The sequence below is a fragment of the Leptidea sinapis genome, chromosome 32, assembly GCF_905404315.1.
Source record: "Leptidea sinapis chromosome 32, ilLepSina1.1, whole genome shotgun sequence".
NCBI classification, from domain to species: Eukaryota; Metazoa; Arthropoda; class Insecta; order Lepidoptera; family Pieridae; genus Leptidea; species Leptidea sinapis.
The window spans coordinates 4,312,017-4,333,351 of NC_066296.1; the positions used below are offsets into that span (position 1 = coordinate 4,312,017).

At 37.5% G+C, this 21,335-nt stretch overlaps 2 protein-coding genes and 1 non-coding gene across 10 annotated transcripts in view; 1 reads left to right on the top strand and 2 right to left on the bottom strand.

Moving 5' to 3' along the window:
* Positions 1-2,444: 2,444 nt before the first annotated feature.
* On the bottom strand, positions 2,445-10,504 carry LOC126974372 (RNA-binding protein squid). 5 transcript variants are annotated; one of them, XM_050821841.1, is made up of 8 exons: positions 10,255-10,504; positions 9,151-9,191; positions 8,697-8,971; positions 8,380-8,511; positions 7,535-7,802; positions 5,892-5,954; positions 4,000-4,114; positions 2,445-3,438 (listed from the first exon to the last, which is right to left on the bottom strand). In XM_050821841.1, the coding sequence occupies exons 1-7, from the start codon at positions 10,380-10,382 to the stop codon at positions 4,041-4,043; spliced, it is 981 nt and encodes a 326-aa protein (XP_050677798.1). In that variant the 5' UTR covers positions 10,383-10,504; the 3' UTR covers positions 2,445-3,438; positions 4,000-4,040. The 5 variants fall into 5 exon arrangements, with proteins under 5 accessions (XP_050677798.1, XP_050677797.1, XP_050677800.1 ...); XM_050821840.1 differs by having other exon boundaries at positions 4,000-4,117; XM_050821843.1 differs by lacking the exon at positions 5,892-5,954.
* LOC126974587 (small nucleolar RNA snR61/Z1/Z11) lies at positions 9,036-9,104 on the bottom strand. Its single transcript, XR_007731550.1, has one exon. It is a non-coding gene; the product is annotated as a small nucleolar RNA snR61/Z1/Z11 (small nucleolar RNA).
* A 6,367-nt stretch (positions 10,505-16,871) lies between the features above and the next one.
* Positions 16,872-21,335, top strand: part of LOC126974369 (ras GTPase-activating protein-binding protein 2) — a 29,603-nt gene continuing 25,139 nt past the window's right edge. For 2 of the 4 annotated variants that reach the window (XM_050821834.1, XM_050821838.1), the window contains exons 1-3: positions 16,917-17,064; positions 19,024-19,160; positions 20,425-20,566. In XM_050821834.1, coding sequence (XP_050677791.1) covers positions 19,063-19,160; positions 20,425-20,566 — 240 coding nt within the window. In that variant the 5' untranslated portion in view covers positions 16,917-17,064; positions 19,024-19,062. Of the gene's footprint in view, positions 17,065-19,023; positions 19,161-20,424; positions 20,567-21,335 lie in introns of all 4 variants that reach the window. The other 2 variants (XM_050821836.1, XM_050821835.1) reach the window with 2 other exon arrangements.

Genomic DNA, 21,335 nt, shown 5'->3' on the forward strand with positions numbered 1-21,335 from the left:
TGACTAATAAGCTTCCTTACTTTAGCTCATTTCTAAAAATCTACCTCACCTTATAGATAAAAAAGGTATAAATGGGTCGCACAAAGAAGTCGTGCGAGGCAAGAAATTTCTTGCAAAACGCGAAGTTTTTGATGCCAGACCGAATGCCAGACGTAAACATGATGCGGGTCATAATTTGCACTTTGACGTGATGTCCGGTGGTGGAATTCAGCTGCTGGTATCAACTCCTCTGAGCACTCGTCGTAATAAATGCGGTAAAAGATGCAGAGAGAACCCACATCTTTACGCAACGCCAAGTCAAGCCGATCGGAGATGTCTTGATCGTCGATGATTCGAGCCGCTCTTCGATGTCAAATGTCCCTTGTCAATTGGTCAAATGGCAGAAGCTGGTACTGGGGAGCGCCCGTCTAGAGGTAAGGAATAGGTACTCCATGTGAAGCCTAACTTGAGTCTTAAATAGTTGGGAGGCGGTGGCTTGTAGTGAAGTACTGTCTTGCCTGAGTACAGAAAGCTTTTTTGAGGACAGTTTACCCTTCTCTTCCAAGTGACCACGGAACTCAATATATCGACGCCAAATATGCCAATACAAGCTGTGGCAGTTAGAGGAGTGCTCTCGCATCGAGGGGATGCGACAACTCCATTTAGCGATGAACTCAGAAACTTGCGTCCTCAGGGTGAAATTGGACTAAATTTTGTCAGCCTTCTGAGAGTTTGCAAAGCAGTCACGATTTCAGACACAAGTTTGCTCGCTTTTTCCCGGGAGATGTTGACGGGGCCGGTGTAAGAAGCATACCTTGTGCTGTAATCTGCATAGCAATGAATATTGCTGATATGCAGCAAATCATTGATATGCAGAAGAAACCATTGCGGGACACCAGCGCTTATAAGTCAGAACATGCACATTCGATACGACCTTGATGCTCCGATCAGCCAAAAGCTAGTGACCCATCCGCACATCCCCTCGCGAAACCCATACGATGGCAATTTCGCTATAAGTGCTTTGGGCCACACCCGACCGAAAGCCATCGCCATGTCCAGATTCACCGCCAACGCCTCTCCCTCGACGCAAACAACAGCTTACACATTTATGGGTGAGTTTTACAAGATAACAGCTGAGCGACCTTGTCGGAAACCGTACTGGCAATAGCTAATCAGCTGGTGCTGCTCAAGGTATCCCGAGACCTAGCGATTGATAATCAACTCCACAACTTTGGAGAAATGGAAGGTAGTTAAAAAGATCCAAGCGTACACCGAAAGGCGTACTGTTCCTGAAAAATCAGTAATCGGATACACTTCCTTAATTTCGGGATTACGGCTGATGATAAGAGTGCCGGAATAGACGTGTAAACCTGCGTCAATTCTGGAGCACATGTCCGCAGCACTATCGGTCCCACTAGAATTATTAATGTCCAGTGTAAAAAGCGTCTTTACACGGCGCCATGACGGAATTTTACGTGACTAGTACGAGTCGCACCGCGGTATATGATAGTGGTGCCACGTGGCCACGAAAAGGGAGCCCAGTTTTCTCTTCCACGTCGTGGTCCACTGAGTCATCGTCCCTGTGCAGCAGTGGCGGAATGGTAGGCTGGCATAAATTTCCTTGGACAGCCTTAGCGAGTGACCAGAACGCAGTCTCTTGCCAATTCTGCCTTCGACTTTGCCTCAAGAAATAACGTTTTAGGACCCTACCTAGAGGCATGACTGTAGTGTTTATAAAATCGCTGGTATTTACATCATCAGACCCCTCCACTTTGACAAAAACCTGTTTTATTCGAGAAGCCATTTTACAGGAGCGGTCAAACAAAGTTTATGCCACCGCTAGGCACCAAGGAGGATATAATACCATTGCTGTACAACATCAGCAACGACGGCATCTGGATCATCCAGTGAAAAACAGACCTGCCTACAGATAGAGTGCAAAAAAAGTACCGCATTTCACCCTACTCAGCTAGGGATATAGTGTTACAAGCGGCAGCAACCAAATCGGTAAAAGATCAATAGGTCTTCCACGTCGGCGCAATAATCAGTTGTGTCAACCACATACTTGGCTAAGTCATTAACAGATTTTCCCCGCATATCTATGGCATCCACGTAAAAGCCCAACCATTCAGCGTGGTTTTGAAAAAAAGGTGGATCCACACATGCAGCCGAATTTGCCGGCGATATTTAACCAATTTTTATATCATTGCCGCTGTATTGCCGAATATCTATCCGAAGTCGCGAGCTGACTGTTCGGCCGGCGAGTGACATCCGCGGCTTTGTGCCGCCGAATGCTGCGAATAACGTTATTACACGTCAGGAGAGTGCGTGACCTGCGTGATTACCAAATCAATTAGGTGTATGTTACCTGTGATTGATATGTCATATATAAATATTTCGAGACCATGCCATGTCCTGTCTACTTTTTGATAGAAATTACCGAGTGGTAAGAATGATACAAACGCTAGAAGTCAATATTTTATTTACAGATAGTATTGATAGACATACACAAATCGGTACATCTCTTATGTAGTTTGTTCATGTCCGAGCACTTACACTAATTTCATCCCTAACAATTATTATTTAATTAATGGAAGAAATACTAATCCGTACAAAACACATGATTCAGATTTCTTTGATCTATTTTTATCATATTACACGACGGTACATATTACAACATTTCCTGAGATCCAGAAATATCAACTCTGTGTAAGTGGGCGGCGGTTGACGACCAAAACGTCGACACCACAGCGTCTCTGCGGCGAGCGCAACATACACACAAGACACACATACATATGATCACATCTCGACAAAACTGGTGTATTTATTAGTATATTTTAGCTCTGCTAAACCAATAATTCATCTTAAAATGCAGATTAGCCCTATATAGATACCGTACAATATTTGCAATATTATTATTAATGTAACTGATAAAAAAATAAGTGAAAATAAAATCAAATCATTGAGTTAATAAATTTATTTAAATGTTGCAGACAACATTTAAAAATAGAAATAATAATTACAACTTTGCTTGCCCATATGATCAATTATAATGATGAGACATTTATTTACCTCGATTGCTATAAAAGCCCCATATCAAAAAATTGCAGATATTTCAAAACAGAATCACTAATTAATATCAAAATACCAAGTTGCTTTTGGCTATCTATTGAGGGAAAATCTGCGTCAAAAAAAATTTAAAAAGTTAATTACTTTATATATATGTCAAAAAAATTTAATCTATCTGTAATAATACTCATTTATACTATTATTTCAAACTATATTATAATAAAGTTATGTAGTGGCCGCAGGGAGCAATGCCGTGACGTATAAGACCGTATAAATCTTCTTAAAAAGAGTTTTCTTAAATTAATATTGTGGAATGGAATGAGGATCCCGGGGCGATGGCGCGGGCGGCGCGGCTCGCGGGACACTCATCACCGCTCACCTAACCTGAAACTGTTTGCATATCCGGTCATAATTTGCCAGTATATCACAATTAAACCAATAATGCTCACAGCAAAAAAGTAATTTTATGTCAATTTAATTACCGTTTTCAAATTATTACTATGATTACTATATTAACTTATTTTACTTTTTAAATTAATGATCGGTTCATAACAATACTTAAATGTATATAACTTTAGTGTATATTTATTTAAAGCGACAGTCTCCTTTCGCGTCACCTGATGCAATGCATCACTGAAGCATTGCCGACCTTTTAGGTGGACAACGATGCTTTCTCAGTTGCCCAGGAACAGCGAATTTTCGAATGTTGTCGAGAGATGATGGGGTGTGGTGTTAGTGACGCAGCGATCACAGCTCATGTGATTATTAAGAAGTCCTAACACACAAAATTTAAGACTGTGTATCGGAATTACTAAAAAACTTAGCGAAAACACCCCTAAAGATGTTCCTGTAATTACAGTTAAAGTGTAGATCTAAAAAACCTGCATTGCCAATACTGTGGCCATCACTGCTCTTGGTGGAGGTGGGTGCTAAGCAAGAAGTGTCAGTTACCTTAACGTAGTGAGATGACTATCGACAGGTACTCGTGGCGGCTAGTACGGCTGGTGCCTCTGGTTGGCGCGTCCACCACCTCCGCCGCCGCGCTGCTTACCGCCCGTGTACCCCGCTGCTGCGCGACCAAACAAACGTTACCATTTCCGCTACCGCCTCCTCAAAGTGAGCCAATACAAGTGCACTCTATACATACACTCGCGCTACAATACTACAATACAATACGATTCGAATACAGTCAGTTAGCTAGCGATTCACGTAAAGCTACCTAGTCATCAGATTAGTCTCTTCAACGTATGTAACTCGCTAGCCAACTAAGAGCGTCGCTTAAACTACTCAATACTACTCAAATGCTTCCAGGCGCCTAAATACCTAATAAATGGTAACTATAAAGAGAACAAAAAGCATTTAATCAAGGATTACGTTATAGAGACACCGTCTGGATTACAAGTTTAAAAGGAAAATCTTTTCCTTCCACACTACATAAGATTTAATATCATATGCGCCTGACTTCGTATCACTGCCGGCGACATCATGCTCTAACACCATGCACCTCAACTGTAATCCAGATTAGCGAGCTCTCTCATAGTGATATTTTTAATGACGCAGTCAAGCATAATTATAATAAACTACTTAAACTAAGCTATATTTACCTGCTCTTTACAAGACTGCTTTTACAAACTATAGATCAAAACATGAGTAGGTGTAACTAATTCACCAATTTATTAATACCAAACACAAACAATGTTATTATATCACACACACATTACTTACTAAAATATCTAATCACATGTTCAACAGCAGATGTAGGTTAGCAGAGTTGAGCCCAAGTGGTGATAACAAAATGTGATTTAAAAGCCAGTAATGCAAACCAAATTGTCAGATGGAAACAAAATATGAAAAATATTAGGCGGTTCAACACATTGCTGGACGCCACGCGACGTTAGCGGGCCGACTGAAGCTAACACGCATGCGCGGAGCGTCCCCCCCGCACTCCAAGTAAAGTAATCTCAATTCACAATAGATTGGCGAGGTCTGCAAACTTAGCTTGCCCGTTGGCGTTGGCAATGTTGATAAGAAACTGAGCAGGAGGGCGACGAGACGCAGCGGATAGCCTGAGCAATCGAATTAAATTTATTTCGAAAAAAATTTTTTTTACATAATAGGTCGGGGGGAAAAGCTTTTCGCATATAGTATGTATACCTAAATCTCTTTGGCTGTACTATTTGTATCAGACTGGTTTTAATGACATTAAAGGTTGAATTAAAAAAAATTAGAAACATGGTGTTCCATCTACTTCTCATTCGTTTTTCTTTTTATCAAAATGGGTTGGTCTAATTAAGAAATTCGATAATTTTAGAAAAACAAACTGTAACACAAACCAACAAAAATTGTGAGGCTTTGTGGACCTAATGCTAGCTTGGGTTACACGTTTTCATACCGGGGATTTTGATGTTAAAGACGAGTTGAGTCTCTATGTTCATCCCTATGGTAATCCCGAAGTTCTATTTTTAACTGCAACGTGGTCATGACACTACCAACAAGATTGCAATGGCATCGAAAACCAAACAAAGTGTCGTATCATAATTAAATGTAAATATACTTTGAAAAAAGGTCTCGAGGTTTCATAATATATAAAGCGAAGAAACTTTTTCCCAAACCTATTAATTAGGCGCAGGGCCGCAAACCGAACAATAATCTGCAGCTTAAACTGCACGCTTCGTCGTCCCCGCGCAACGCCGGGTGGCGAATGGCAATGTGAGAAGCGTATAAGTTCCCAACCCCCCCAGAGTGGTGAGGGTTGTATGAAAACATGACAAGTTCGCATCACCAGTTCGTGCGGTTGATGAAATGAGTGAGAGTAGTGGGTAGAGGTCGGCAAGTGGCAGTACCTTTCCCGCGTGGTGCCGTGCGCGCGCCGTAGCCTCCCTCGTACCCTCCGTACCCGCCGTAGTCTGCCCGCAACACAAAGCTGTTTAATTCCTAGCCTTGACAATCACCACAACCGACGACCTAGCCGTATTCGCATTTCGTGTTCAATACGGGGCATACGAACTGTCATGTCAGCACTGGCTGATAACTCCGTAACTATCAATATATATTTCACTACAGATTGACATGTCTTTTTCGCCACCATAATAGATTTGTTTATGATAATAAGGGACGAGACTAGCAGGAAGTTCAGATGATGGTAATTGATACGCCCTGCCCGTTACAATGCAGTGCCGCTCAGAATTGAAAAACGCAAAAATTCTGAGCGGTTCTACAATTGCGCTCGTCACCTTGAGACAAGATGTTAAGTCTCACTTTCAAAGAAATTAGTCATCACCTGTCTAAAAATCAGTCACAAATATTAAAGTAGGTAACTAACTACATATGGGGGCAGTGTGCCTATCATGACAATGTAGCCTCTAATTGAACACGTAAACAAAATAGGTGCAGGTGAGACTTGGTCTAAAAGTCTATGGTCTAATGTTGTACATTATTATGATAAAGAAAGAAGTAAGATAACAGTAGTAAAAGACAATTAGCTGTAATCACATAGATCATTGATGTTTCAGTTTGTCACTTTGCAAGACAATTTTACAAAAATGGAAATTTGGCTAGATTTAGAGGCTGGCCTAAGCAAACTTATTATATTTAGCAACCAAACATGAAGATGATATATTGTCATCATATATTGTCTAATTACGCTTCTAGACTTATTAATAAAATTGGCAGTTCTCTACAATTATATAATTAAGAGTGAATTAGCAGAATATTGTGATAGAATGATTCTAGATATGCAATGTGTGGTAAATTTGGTATGTGATGGTTAGGTAGGAGTAGGTAGGTGTGGGTTGGGATAAGGGTTTGGGCATATATGGAAACACATTGGTTTTTGGTAACAGTGCTTTATTAAAAGCTTCATCATATCTTTATCACTTTCACAATGTCTCTCCATATATTACCCCAATTACCCAAATGTAGCATGTGGCGAGAGTGTATGTAGGTAAAATAAAAATATACCAAAATAAATATAAAACTCGGGCAACGATGCTACATATGTCAAAAGTGGTATTACAAATAAACACTTATAAAACATAGGCAGGTAACATTATATACAGAACATAAAACTAGTGAAACAATGATAAAGAGAGATCGAGAGCTAGTGGGCTCCGGTGACATATGAGCCAGAGTGGAATTTAAACAAATGCAAATTATTGAATATTAGCCAGATATCAAATTAGATTAGATTACATCTAGGGCACTGGCCACAGTGCCGACTGTTCACTACACATTATCTCGATAGAATATCAATGTAAATACGGAATACGTAAGCTATTATAGAAAAATAAATATTTTCTAAGCACTAGATATACCTAAGGTGCGCGGCCCGTTGCTGGACGGACGCTGCTCGGCCGCTCGCACGAGCCTACGCGAGGAGCGCGCGGACGCCCTCGCCTTACATCTACATTTACATTCTACAGTCAGGTAACATCAGTCGAGGTAATGTGTCGGTGAGCGCGCGCTTAGTGCTGCTTGCCGCGTTTACCGTAATTTGGGTATGCGGAGTAATCGTAGCCGCCGTAGCCGCTGTACCCGTCGTAGCCATAGCCCCCGTAACCATAGCCGTCGTAGCCCCCGCCATAGCCGCCCTGGCCGTATCCATAGCCGCCGTAGCCCTGGTTACCCCAGGCACCCTGGCCCCCGTAGGCGCCGCGGCCACCGCGTCCTCCACGCGCGCCCCTTCCGCCTCGTCCGCCGCGCACGCCTATCGCTCCGGGACCGTCAGGTTTCGGTGTTGCTCTCTTCACATCAACCTACAGGCAGACCACAGATCAGACAAGTTCACACATTAACAATGAGTTGACAAGTTGAGAGAAGGATGGTTCACACATCTTTTGACTTAAGTCAGACTCTTATCTCACACATCCTTTAAATTGACAAGGTTCCATCTCTGTTCACCAACCACTGTCATTATGTTTCAGAGACTTTAATGCAGACTAGTCATTATTACTCAGAAAAATAAAATTAGTAAATTTTTCAGTTGATAAACAATTATGTTTACTGTTGTGTAAAGTATAATAGATGCATTGTGCTGCTAAAAATTTTAGTAATGACTTTCAAGTCATTGTGGTCCACCACACTTCAATAAAAATTGAGTTTTCAACACTTCAATGACAATTTTATCAACAAATCATATGCATTATATACCGAGTGACAGGTGCAATCTGAAATACCAAGTAACAATATGTTACTAGCATGTTTTATTATTGGGTTTTATTTTGAATTCAGTAGTAAGTCTCTTCTGCCCATGTTGGTATTTAATTTAATAATTTAAAGTATTGCAACATAGAAGTTCTCTAGAAATTACTTGGAAAATTTACAAATACACACCTCTTTACCACCAATGGTTTGTTTCGGGGTCTTCAGCAGCTCATTAACCACCTGTTCAGATTCAAATGTAATGAAACAGAAGCCTTTCCTTTGATTTTTTGTCTTGTCAAAAGGCATCTCAACTTCAATTATCTGAAATACAAAAAAAAACTTAACACAAAATTCTATGCTTATGTAGACTATTCTTCTTCAAAATACATCATCAGTGGCCCGGGTTCTTCTGCAGAGTAAGTCTAGATATTTTGAAATCTCACCATTACCGGAACTTTCATCATTGTATTCAAGGTAATAAAAAATAGAAAATAAAAGAAATTTACCGTTCCAAAATTACCGAAGAATGTTTTGATCTCATCATCAGAAATTTCACTGCTCAAACCACCAACAAATATTTTCCCATGCCTAGCTTTAGCCTTCTTTGGATCAACTTTTTTGTTGTTTATAGTGTGGTCTCCGGCAGCCATAACTTTATCAATTGAATCAGGGCTCTTAAACACAATAAAGGCAAATCCCCTGGATCGACCTGTGTTAGGATCAGTCTTAACATTTATACTTTCAATTTCTCCATATGCCCCAAAATGTTCACGTAATTCCTCTGCAAAATAATTCTAGTTTAATACAAAACTTTAAGAAAAATATTTAATAATTTACATTCATATTTCTCAGAAAACGTGGGTAAAGTTGTCTTCAATGCTATCAGAAGCAGAACTGATGGTTCATCATTACAATTGAGTTAGAAAAAGTGCAAGTACACTAAATATATATAAAACTTACTGTCTGTTGTTTCCCAGCTGAGACCTCCAACAAACAGTTTTCTGTAAGCACATGAAAAAAAAATATTAGAAATCATCGTTATATATTGATGCCCGTGTCTCGAAAAAAACTGACATAGGTTAAAATTTAAAATTATTATTAACAATAATTATTATAATCTATGCAGTACTTGTTTACAGTACTTTACAGCTACTTTTTTGTCAACAAAAATAAAAACAAACTCCAAGCACTGCAGCAAAACAAATTGAGAAACCTGTAAGTTACAAAATGTCATCTGCAAAGTTTTACATTAGAATTAAGACAACGAGAAATGATACAAGAATGTTACAGTTTATCGCAAGATTTGAAATTGGCAAGTGATCGAGGCCCAAAGTTAAGTGGCCGAGACAATGGTTGGTAACTAGTCAGTCTGGACAAGTTTACTTTAGTGTGAGCCCAGCGGATAAGTACCATGGCGTCCTCCGGCGGCTCCGTCGGCGGCGGCGCTGGCTCACACCTGCAGAAAGACAGGCCGTTAGTAGCGCTCCAACCAAACCAACTGACCGAGCCACGCTGAGGCGGCCTCTGCGTCTATATTTGCACTACGACCGATTTAAAATCTTGCAGCTTTACAACTGTTTACGAATCGCTAATCGAGCGGTCACACCAGTTCATTAACCGTAACATTCGAAACAAAACTTGTGCGAAAAACCCATGATCAATAAATCGATAACGGGGCTTTGAACCGGTGCGGTGGTACGAGGGACGCGACGCGCAAAATGACGCCATTTTACATCATGCGCCTCGACAGTAAATTAACTGAAATTAAACCTTGAGCTACGTCTGAAATGAAAATCAGAAGTTGAAAACTAAATTTAGTCCGCGTACAAACCACTGCAAAAACAAAATTTAAAAATTTTGAATAGATTTTTTAGATAAGAATGGATTATAAAGCTGGTATCGTAAAATGCCGGACGCCGCCGCCATTGCGGCGTACAAAAGCTAGATTTATACTGCAAAACAAATTTAGAATATTATACTATACGCTAAGCGACTCATTTAATATTTTTGACTTAGTTGGAAGATAAAAATATTAACTATTGGAATACATTGAAAGTAATTTACCTGTCGTCATCTCGCCCGGGGGCGTCGGCGCTAAGGTTATCTTGTTGACCATCTCCTCCGCCGTTCTCAGCGCTCCCGTTCACTTGATTATCAGTAACATCTTGTGCAAAATTATCGTTATTAGCCATGACTTAGTTTAGACTTAAATTAACTGTAAACTAAAACTAAGGTCTGGACACGACCTTCAACAACGAATGCCAAACGCAGAAGAACAAGAAAGATGGCTGATCGATTAGAGACAATAGCTTTCAAGCCCACACTAAAATGCTCGATGAGTCGGCGCGAAATTTTTAAAATGTTGGTAGCCCTGATTCTCTTGATAAAATAAAACATCCCCGCTCCATATTTTAGCCAATAAAATCAATGTGTAGCGAGGGTCAACGAACCTAGTGACAAATAACAAGGATAAAAGATTTGTATTTCATACGCGACGAAATGAGAAAACCGAAGCTGTGACGGAATCAATGAAAACACCAACATTGTATAACATTTTACCGCCCTTTTCAACTGTTTTATATCATGGCAATGTTTTTTCATGCTCTACTACTTATATAATCTGTAATTTTAAATCAGCATTTTATTATTATTTGGCAATATATTAGTATTCTTTAATTGATAATAAACATCGCAATCGTAGCAAATTAATTATTATTACCATCCTTAAAGCATTGAGTTTGATATAAATTTTTTATTGAATTAAGTGTTATTTTGCGGATATCCAAAATTATTCATATGTTGTGTGTGTTCACGTGTCGAATTTATTGAAGACGAATATTAGCGGAATTTTCACTCTAGGAGGCTCACATCATTTGAATATTTAATAACTTAGATTACAAAACAAAAACAGATTGTGTATTTTGTATTACCTATATTTTATTCATAGCCTAATTATTATGGTAATAAACCATGTCAATAGAATAATAATACATGGTTTTTCATAAATCAATTTTATTTAACACTAAAATCAATTGTCTAGAAGAGCAGAATCATAGCCAAATAAGATTCTTTACACTAAAAAGTCTCTAAAATAGTACTTATGGACTTATAATTTGTATAACATTAAACTATTTTAATGACACAATTTTGTAATTGCAATAAAACTCAGGTCAAATACCTACATTAAATTGTTTTCAATTAAGTGCCTAACACAACGTAACAATTATGTTTACTTCAGATAAGGCATAATATAAGAATGAATCATTACGTGTAGCTTAGACGGACGAGGGGATTTATTGCATTTGTGGAGACGCAGTTCTAGAAATATTTAATTATTTTATGTTACTTTTTTGAAGTGAAAACTTATTTAGACACGTTGGGCACTTTTTTTAACGCACTGTTGCTCGCTACTAGTGTACGCGATAAATAAATAATTAAAAAATAAATATTATATAGTTAGACATGTTTAGGATGGGTCAAATCTCGCCACCGGAATGCTTGTAGCAGTATATCTGTAGTTATACAACTGGCGTAGGGTACAACATTAGTGCTGTGTATATCTTATAAGTAAATTGAATGGATTCAGTGAAAAGTTCAATGTGTATATTCTGTGCATTTTTGAATTAATAGTGTTTTTATTTGAAATTAATAATAAATTTATACTGCCAATTTATGAAGTGAAAACTTCTTTAGCATTGTTGTGATTTGAAAATTAATGAAATGAAAAAGCAGCAGTAAAAAGAGACAGACACATGAATTCATAAGAATTGACGTGGGCGAAAATGAGATTGTAAAGATTATTCAGTGTTTCCTAAGTTCGTGGTTCTCGTTGTGGTTTTGTTCCTTTTGTTCCTTTTTTTGAAGTGAAAACTTCTTTAGTGGCGTTGAGCACTTTTCTTGGGATGGGTATAAAATGTTAAAATCGCGTCACGACATGTGACCTGATCGAAAAATACACAACGTTATTGTTCAAGTTTTCACTTGTGCCGGCACTTCCGAATTGCAACCCATATATTTTTTTCTTTGCTACATACGAGGGCCGGTGGAGTTGTAATCAACCATATTTCGAATGACGGAGCCCATCTTATTACTCCACAAATGGAACTCAATACAAACAAATGGAATCATTATCAGTTCAGCTTTCTAAAGTAGGGGAAATATGTGCATGTTAAACCAAATTAGAAAAGAAGTAGTATTTCAGTATTAATTATAGCTATCTACATTTCTCCCAACCAATCAACAAATACAATTATTGAAATGAAAAATGTGTATGTCAAACCAAATTACAAAATAAGTAGTATTCCAGTATTAATTATAGCTATCTATATTTCTCACAACCAATAAATAAATATACAATCATTGAATTCATTTACGAAAGTAAGTTCTGAGTCTAAATAAATCTATGTAATATATTCAAATAAAAGGTCAAATAATTATCAAACATTGTAACACTATGACCACATTACTAAAAACTACAATTATCCTCTTCCTGAAATTTTACATTCGTCTCAATATCAAGCCAAATTTTTGAAGGTTTCACTTCTACCAAACGTGAATTGCACACATGTTATTTATCTGATCTATATTTTATTAAAAGTATTTATGAGACACAAAACCAAAAGATAAGAGTGTCATTGGTTGCATATCTGTAAGATATTGATCTAACGTTTCTAATAGACGACGTTTATAATTGGTAGTCTTTCGCTCTGCTCCATCCTTCTTAAAGTTGATTTAGAGCTTATCCAATGCGTCAATCAAATGTTGTTGGGTAGCTTAAATATCTTTCATTGTGTACATTTAAGATAAGTCGCTTAAGATATCCTCGCAATACCTGCAAGGATGTACCAAATCCTAGTGCGATATTCATCGTGCAAAGTACTGCCCAAATTTTGAGATGTATAGACTTTTTGAAGCCTTTTTTTCATGTCTAGAGACCTAAAAGTTTTAATTATTTGTTTGTTTTAGTTTATGTTTTCATTTCAATTTCTCGTACGGAAACGAATATTTTTTTAACGTATTATGTATGCATATTATTAACATTAATTATTATTAAAAAAACATTATAAAATTTAACTTGAAGCTGTCATTCGATTTATATGGAAATAAAACAAAAATAAATATTTAGTCATATCTTTGTATTTAAATAAAATTTACTATAGTTAAAAAGTTATATTATTACTATTACGCTGAATCGTCACTTTAATAAATTTCTACAATTCCAGATACTATACCGCTATCACTGTCATCTATTAAATATAGCTATTTCAAGAAAAAAACGTCCAAACGTAACAATGACAACTAAAAAGGACAATTATTGGCGCTGTAACCTTTTAAAAGCATTTTATTTAAACAAAAACTTATCAAATATCTAATAAAATAACATATAGTCGCAAGAGAGTAACTCGAATATTTAAGAGCGCAAAGAAAAGATCACCCGAATCAACGCACGCACATACACATACACATGGTTTACACAGTGGAGACTGGCTAAAGGTCCCACCTCCCAGGAATCGATCCATAAACACAAAAAAGCCTACGTAGATTGTAGTTGCTAACATAAATAAAATGTTAAGCAGCTATAAATGTTAAATGAACAATGTTATATGATATATAAAGCTGGGTCCGCTGCAACGTGTTTTCGTGTTTGTTAACACAAAAACTTCTTTTATAAATAGGGGCGTGGCCTAACAGTTTTGTTAAATAAAATATTTTAAGATGTTCACCACGACAAATGAATAACATCACTCGCGTTCGCCTGCGGGAAGGGAAATTAAGACATAATATGTTAGTGTTCACTGAATACGTATTATTCGTAGTTAGCGATAATTATTCTATTTGGTTTGTTTGTGATGGAGTGGAATAAAGAAAATCCTTTGTTTTTTATACAACTGATAACAGAAAGGCCGGTTGTTTGGGATGTATATATTGGTAGCGTATAGACACACCTAATCACATCACATCATTCGTTCACATCCTTATGAAAGTGAAACTTTTATTACATAGTCTCAAACTTTTTCGTATGTGTGTTGCATGTCGCGTGACGGTTGGGCAGCGCCTATAGTTCGCAGCAGCTGACCGTATAGTGTATGGACTATTGCACATTTGTGCCAGTGCTCCACGCTATTTTGTTTGTTTTTTTAGTTAAATATCTATAATGTGAAAAAAAGTTTCACTTTTACCGTGGTTTCATAAAACCACACAATCCTTTTTTCTTATATGATATACGATAACAACTCTTGAAAATCATTTTCTGAGCAACGAGAAAAGTTTTTCATACTGAACCAATCATAAATTTTTAATTCTTAAATATTGAACGAATGTGAGTGCAGGTATGCCGTATAACCGGTCCGACCTGGAATCTATTCCTGTTTATTTTTTTTACAAATAATCTACTACTGCTAGAGCAGCAGCTAGGTCACCATCACAAACAAAAATATAAACATAAACAGATGCAGCGGACGGACAGATTTGCTAACTTTTTCTTAACATGTTTTGTTAAGTGGTTAAAAATTGGCGCAGCGGACCCGGCTTAACTAAGCAGTAAAGTATAATGCTGTAGTTACTTTTAATTTTTAACATTGCTAAATATAATAATTAACGTTTTAAGTTGACAAAATTTAACGACTAACCTAAGGGTTGGGCTATCGCTAAAGCCCTCGCAAGACGAGCGAGGTGTCATGTTAATTCACTCACTATGAACTGAAGATAGAAACGCTGGTAAGGCAGCATGTGGTTCACCGATCGGTCCAAAATGGAAAATGAAGTCGGCTGTGGGGTCTATGGAGAACGCCCCAGGTTTAAATCCAGCACAAACCTGGGAAGCTTTACCTCCATATTTCAAGCAGAGGTGTACGCCATCCTGGAATGCGCGGAAACCAATATCCAAAAAGGCTACGTCAATCATAACATATACATTCACTCTGATAGTCAGGCAGCATTGTTGGCTTTAGACGCTGACTTGACGTCGTCTAAGTTAGTCAATAATTGCGTCGAATGCCTGAATTCATTAGGCATGAAAAACAGAGTGATTCTCAGATGGGTCCCAGGGCACGCCGGAATCATAGGCAATGAAATGGCCGACGAGCTCGCAAGAGCTGGGGCTAAAGTAGTCCGATATGGTCCGGAACCCATTTGTGGACTGCCAAAGAGCGCCATCCGACACACCCTGAGTAACCAATGTAAACAAGAAGCACTTAAACGCTGGAACAACTCTTCAGGTTTAAACCACTCTAAAGCACTGATAAGGGCATTCAACAGTAGCTATGCGAATGAAGCCCTATCATTGAACAGGAAAAATCTATGCATACTCACTAGGATGCTAACCGGGCACTGTCGCCTAAACAAGCACCTCAGTGTGGTCAGCATCAGAAGCGACAAGGCTTGCAGGTTCTGCCTTGAGGATGATGAAACACCTATTCATCTACTCTGCGACTGCGGCCCACTAATGCATAAGCGTAACACAATCTTTGGCAACTACTTCGTACCACCAGATAGTGTTTGCAACACTCGCGTCAAGGAACTACTGCGGTTCGTAAAGGCGGTAGGGCTTGACGATGAGCTTTAGTATGAGTCGCGAACACAATAGTCCAATTCTGGACGCGGTGTTACTAGGAACCCCTTAGGACCAGGAAATAGCCACCCTCTTCAAATAATAATAATAAGGCAACACTCGAAACTTTACGAGTGGTTAAGGCCGTATGAGAATTAACCTTTCCGTATCGGACGTGCCCGCGGGCACTGGTAATTTAAAAAACAATGAGAGCGGCTGTGCCCCAAGGCACTCTCTTACCTCACCCAGTTTTAATCCAGTAATATTTCTTTTATTTATATTATCGTCCTAAGATTGTAGGAATAAAAAAGGAAATAATGGAGCTCCAAGAAGGTGAAGTTAATTGTTATCCAAAATTATTATTGGGAGTGTATTAAATTTATTGGTAATATCAACCCAGTCCGAAATTTGGCAATTTTCGCTAATAAAAAATTTAACTCAAGGCCGATTGAGTAAGCTCAACTTAGCCTTACAATTTTCAAATAAACTGTAACAAAGTCCACTGACACAAACTGACTGGGATAATTCGCTCACTGGAGAAGACGAACATCCATTTGAAATGTGTTGCTGATGAAAGATGGTGTGGATACCATAGACGTCCAAGAGAAGCAATGGATGCCGGTACGGATGCCGGTACCAGTGTACCGGCATCCATTGCTTCTTTTGCCAAGCTGTACCCATACGTTTGACCAGAGTGAACATGACCCTCATCAAACCAGAACACTTCTAATAACAAGAATTACACAAGAATGTGGGTGAATAAGGGTGAATTCAGCGCAACAACTTCTTGTGTACGTCGCGTCGTGGGAGACCATAGGTTGCATGATAGGCAACCGACAGTCGTCCCGCGAGGAACATTTCTAATAAAGTTCATAACAGTTCATAACATTTCTAATAAATCGCTGTTTTCTACTTTTTTTTAATAACATTAATTACTTTATTCAAATAAATAACGATGTTACATTTTTCTATTATTTTTTATAATATTTACTTTGTTATTTATTCTAAGACTGGATTTTTTCCTTTTACTTTTTAATTTTACTTTGTTTCATTAATTATTTCCCATAGCTTAGAAAACCATGCTGTAACTGAAAAATATTCGACAATGCCAATATGATTATAATATAAAGTGGTTTATTACTGTAAAGTGTAAACCGTGCCAATAAGTGGTAACTGCCCACTGGAAAGTGGTAACACTTATATTGACAGCGGACGGTGAGGTAGGCTCTTTTTCTGTTTTCAGTGCATATTTATCGTGAAAATAAAGCGATATTCGTGACAATTCGTTGTAGATTATACATTTTTGATGCCTGATATTTATTGAGGTGAGATATTCTTTTTCATACAAGCTATAGCAGTAAAGACCTATGAGAGTTAACTTGTTATAATCTGATTGTCGGCAGATGAAGTGCTTTCTATAGGTTAAACTGAACCAGATTACGTTTCTTAATTTGCAATAAGAAATGCAGATATTTGGAGTTTTGTATAGGTTGCGCTCGTTTTATTTAGTTGTTAAGGCTTTTTGATTTTCTGTTATTTCATTTCCTGGCGAGAACAAACCAGCAATGTTACACTTATGCTTCCAGGAGTCGCCAATCGCCATGCATGTTTCGTCATTGGCAATATAGCAAATAGAATACATTCGCTGTTCAAATTGAGGATATTCAATTTTCATTAAACTTTATATTAAGCTTATGATATTTAGCTTTGTAAGTAGAAGTTTAATATGAGTGGTGAACTAGTACTACAAAGATATGCTTAAAAATTGTGCAAATTGCATTTAATTGAACAGAGATCTTTAGTTACATTCATGCAACATGTTTTCTTTATTTAACATTGCCTAATTTTTTTTCTTTAGTGAGTTGATTGAAAAATAAAGATTATCACTTCATATTTACATGCATTTTAATTGAATAATATCAGTGACATTTCTATAAATCCCTAGGAATAATATAAGACCTGTATCTACATGGGTGAAATTGCAGTAAGTTAAGTACATTGCTAGTTTAAAATAAAAATGTTTTAGTGAGAGTTTCCCACAAAGGGGTCCATGTCATTAAATTGAATAATACAGAACAGAAATTTATTTAAAAACTAGCTGATACCCGCAACTTTGTCCGCATACACACATGAATAAGCACATAGTACGTATAAATATCTTTATTCCTTAAAACTTTATTTACTTTATATTAAATGAAGACATTGCCAAATTTTATTAATTCACACTGTAAGTAATCTACCAACTATAGTTATCTAAAATTAAGTTGTTTTTTTTACCTCATATTCATTTTTAACTATTATTTTTATTTGATTTTTGAATGACAGGGGACACATCAAAGGAATCAAAATCGTTATTATTATTTAATTCCGAGGATTTTCATATTTATTTTTCAACCTTTTAAACCTTCCCTGGACTTCCACAATTAATTTAAGACCATAATTAGCCAAATCGATCCAGCTATTCTCGAGTTTTAGCAAGACTAACGAACAGCAATTCATTTTTTTATATATAGATATACTAAATAACAGTTGCATACAAATATGACATCTATTTCATAGGTAGCTTGATAAATTGGAGTAGGTTGAAGCATCAGCACTGTTGCAATATGTTGTTTCTGTCACTCCCTGTTGTAAATAAACATATTTCTAGTCTATCCTATTATTTTCTAGCATTAGGGAAATTATTCATCATAAGGTACTTGTTATAGACATGAACATATACCCCCTTATTCATAATAGTCTGCTAACTTAAAGCATTGCTAATTCGCACTCTGTCTTCTTCTATTGACCTAAGCCAGAATGAGAAAAAACACTCCTTAGCGACTGTTTAAATTAGCGGACCATTATGAATAAGGGGGATAATAGTTACATGTGAATATGACATCTATTTCGACTCTATCTACTAACCCCCAGTTTCCCAGAGGCTATTCAACACAGATACAAACTAAACAACCATTGATTATCATGTTAAGTATAAATCGGTTTGCCGAAAAGATTATAAGCAACATTGATATCATCATTATGCCAACTGACAGAGATGTCAAATTTACCACTACAATTGTATGTTAAACACTTTTTATGGTTTCTGGAATGCTGAATAAGCCATTGCCAAGGCCAAAACACGGATAAAACTATTTTTTTTTAAATTGAAACAGAATGCCCTGTATACAAAATTTTATGAAAATTGTTGGAGCTGTTTCCGAGATTCAGATTATTTATATACAAGAATTGCTCGTTTAAAGATATAGGATTATTATTCAAATAAGAGATTTGTTTGTCAACAGTAGCGTGGAGGGGAGTATCGGCGCAGTGTACCAAGAGCAATGGTAATGGAGGCGTCCCCGTCACCGCAGAGCGTCGGCCGCGAGTTCGTCCGCCAGTACTACACGCTGCTCAACAAGGCGCCCGCACACCTCCACAGGTAGGCACCTTTGTACAGGATGCCGGCTAGATTATGGGTGCCACAATGCCGCATAAACATTACTGTTTCAGTCTGAAGGGTGCTGTAGCTAGTGAAATTACTGGGCAAATGAGACTTAATGTGTGTCTCAAGGTGCTGCAGTTGAAGTGTCGCTCAGAATTTTTGGGTTTTTCAAGAATCCTGAGTGGCACTGTCTCGCCCCCAGTGGCATGCATTGGTTTTCTAGCAAGGTAGGCACTGTAGATCTAACACTTACTTACATTTCAATTACCTATCGACAGATAGCATTGAACTATAACTAATAATACAACTATATTGGACATAACTATGGATAGATAAGGTCTTGTCATTAAACAGTGATAGCAATATAACCATAACTAGAGATACAATATTGAAAACGGCGGTAGGTCGGACAGCGCTAGGTTTTGAGGTCATAATATTGAAATTTTTTGTGCCTTTTATATAGTTTCAGGCCGTTTGGTCAGCCTAATACTTAAGTTTGTGTCATGCTAGGTACAAGAAGGTACCTAATATATTATATGCATAACGCGTAGAGGTTGACGTTACCTCGCGAGGCGATAGTTTTTACTGAGTAATTAACGTAATGTAAAACTTGCGGGGAGGGTGTTCAATAGAAGTTTGATTATAGAATTTAATACTAGTGGTATATATTAATTTAGGTTCTTATTAAGGTAGGCATTGCCCAATTGTCTATATGGGATGCACGCCACTGTTCGCCACTTATTATCCTATTAATATCATAAATGTGAAAGTTTGTATGTTTGAACTTCTTTAACACAAACACTACTGAATGGATTTTGATGAAACTTTGCAATAATATAGCTTACACACCAGAATAACATATAGGCTATAATTTATAAAAATATTGTGTGAATTATCTATACATTGAAATAAAATTGGACTGTCTGTTTGTAATATTGAAATAACCGTTTTTTACTAAATATATATTATGAATACATATACGGTACACATACACCAAAATAATATTTTTTACAATTTTTGTCTGTCTGTCTGTCTATTTGTTCCGTCTAATCCGGCGACTTTTATTGGCAGGTAGCTGATGTAATGAGTAACTTAGGCTACGTTTATTTTAGAAAAATAAAGCAATGTCCAAGAACTCTAAAAATAATTTATATAGAAAAACAATGTTTGCCGGGTCAGCTAGTAATAGTAGCAGGGGGGGCGCCATGCCACCATCAGGTCATCACACAGCCAATGCACTAATTGTGTTCACCTGCGACAGATTCTACAACAACTTCTCGTCGTTCGTACACGGTGGGTTGGACGCGCCCAACCGCGAGACCCTGCCCGTCGTCGGCCAGAAGCAGATACACCATCGCATACAGCAGCTCAACTTCAGGGACTGTCATGCCAAGATCAGCCAGGTGAGCCTGCACTTGCACTACAACTTTACCAGTGGAAGGATGCCGATTAGTTTATGGGTACCACATCGGCGCCTATTTCTGCCGTGAATCAGTAATAATAATAATATTGACACACTTTTTACACATATTATCTTGCCCCAAGTTAAGCATATATAGCCCGTGTTATGGGTTACAAGACAATGATATATTTAATACAATATACTTACTTAAACATACATATATTCATATAGACATACATAAATACATTTAAACATCCATGACTCGGAAACAAACATCTATATTCGTCATATAAATGCTTGCACCTACCGGGATTCGAACCCGGGACCTCTTAGTAATGTGTAAACATTATTGTGTTTCGGTCTGAAGGGCGCTATAGCTATTGAAATTATTGGGCAAATGAGACTTGACATCTTGTGTCTCGAGGTGACGAGCGCAATAGTAGTGCCGCTCAGAATTTTTATGGATTTTCAACAATCCCGAGCGGCACTGCATTGTAATGGGCAGGTCGTATCAATTACCATCAGCTGAACTTCCTGCTCGTCTCGTATCTTATTTTCATAAAAAAAAAATATTTAAAATACGAACAGAATGATTTCGTAAAGACCGATTACTCTGCCACTCTCTTTAATCAATATTGACAAATTCATCGTTTTACAAATCATTTCAGTTACAATATAATATGTAAAGGGATGCAACAAAAATACTCGTCAAATATTGTACACGAGTAAGTAAATGTAAATTAATTAGTAAAAACACAAGAGCTATTGAG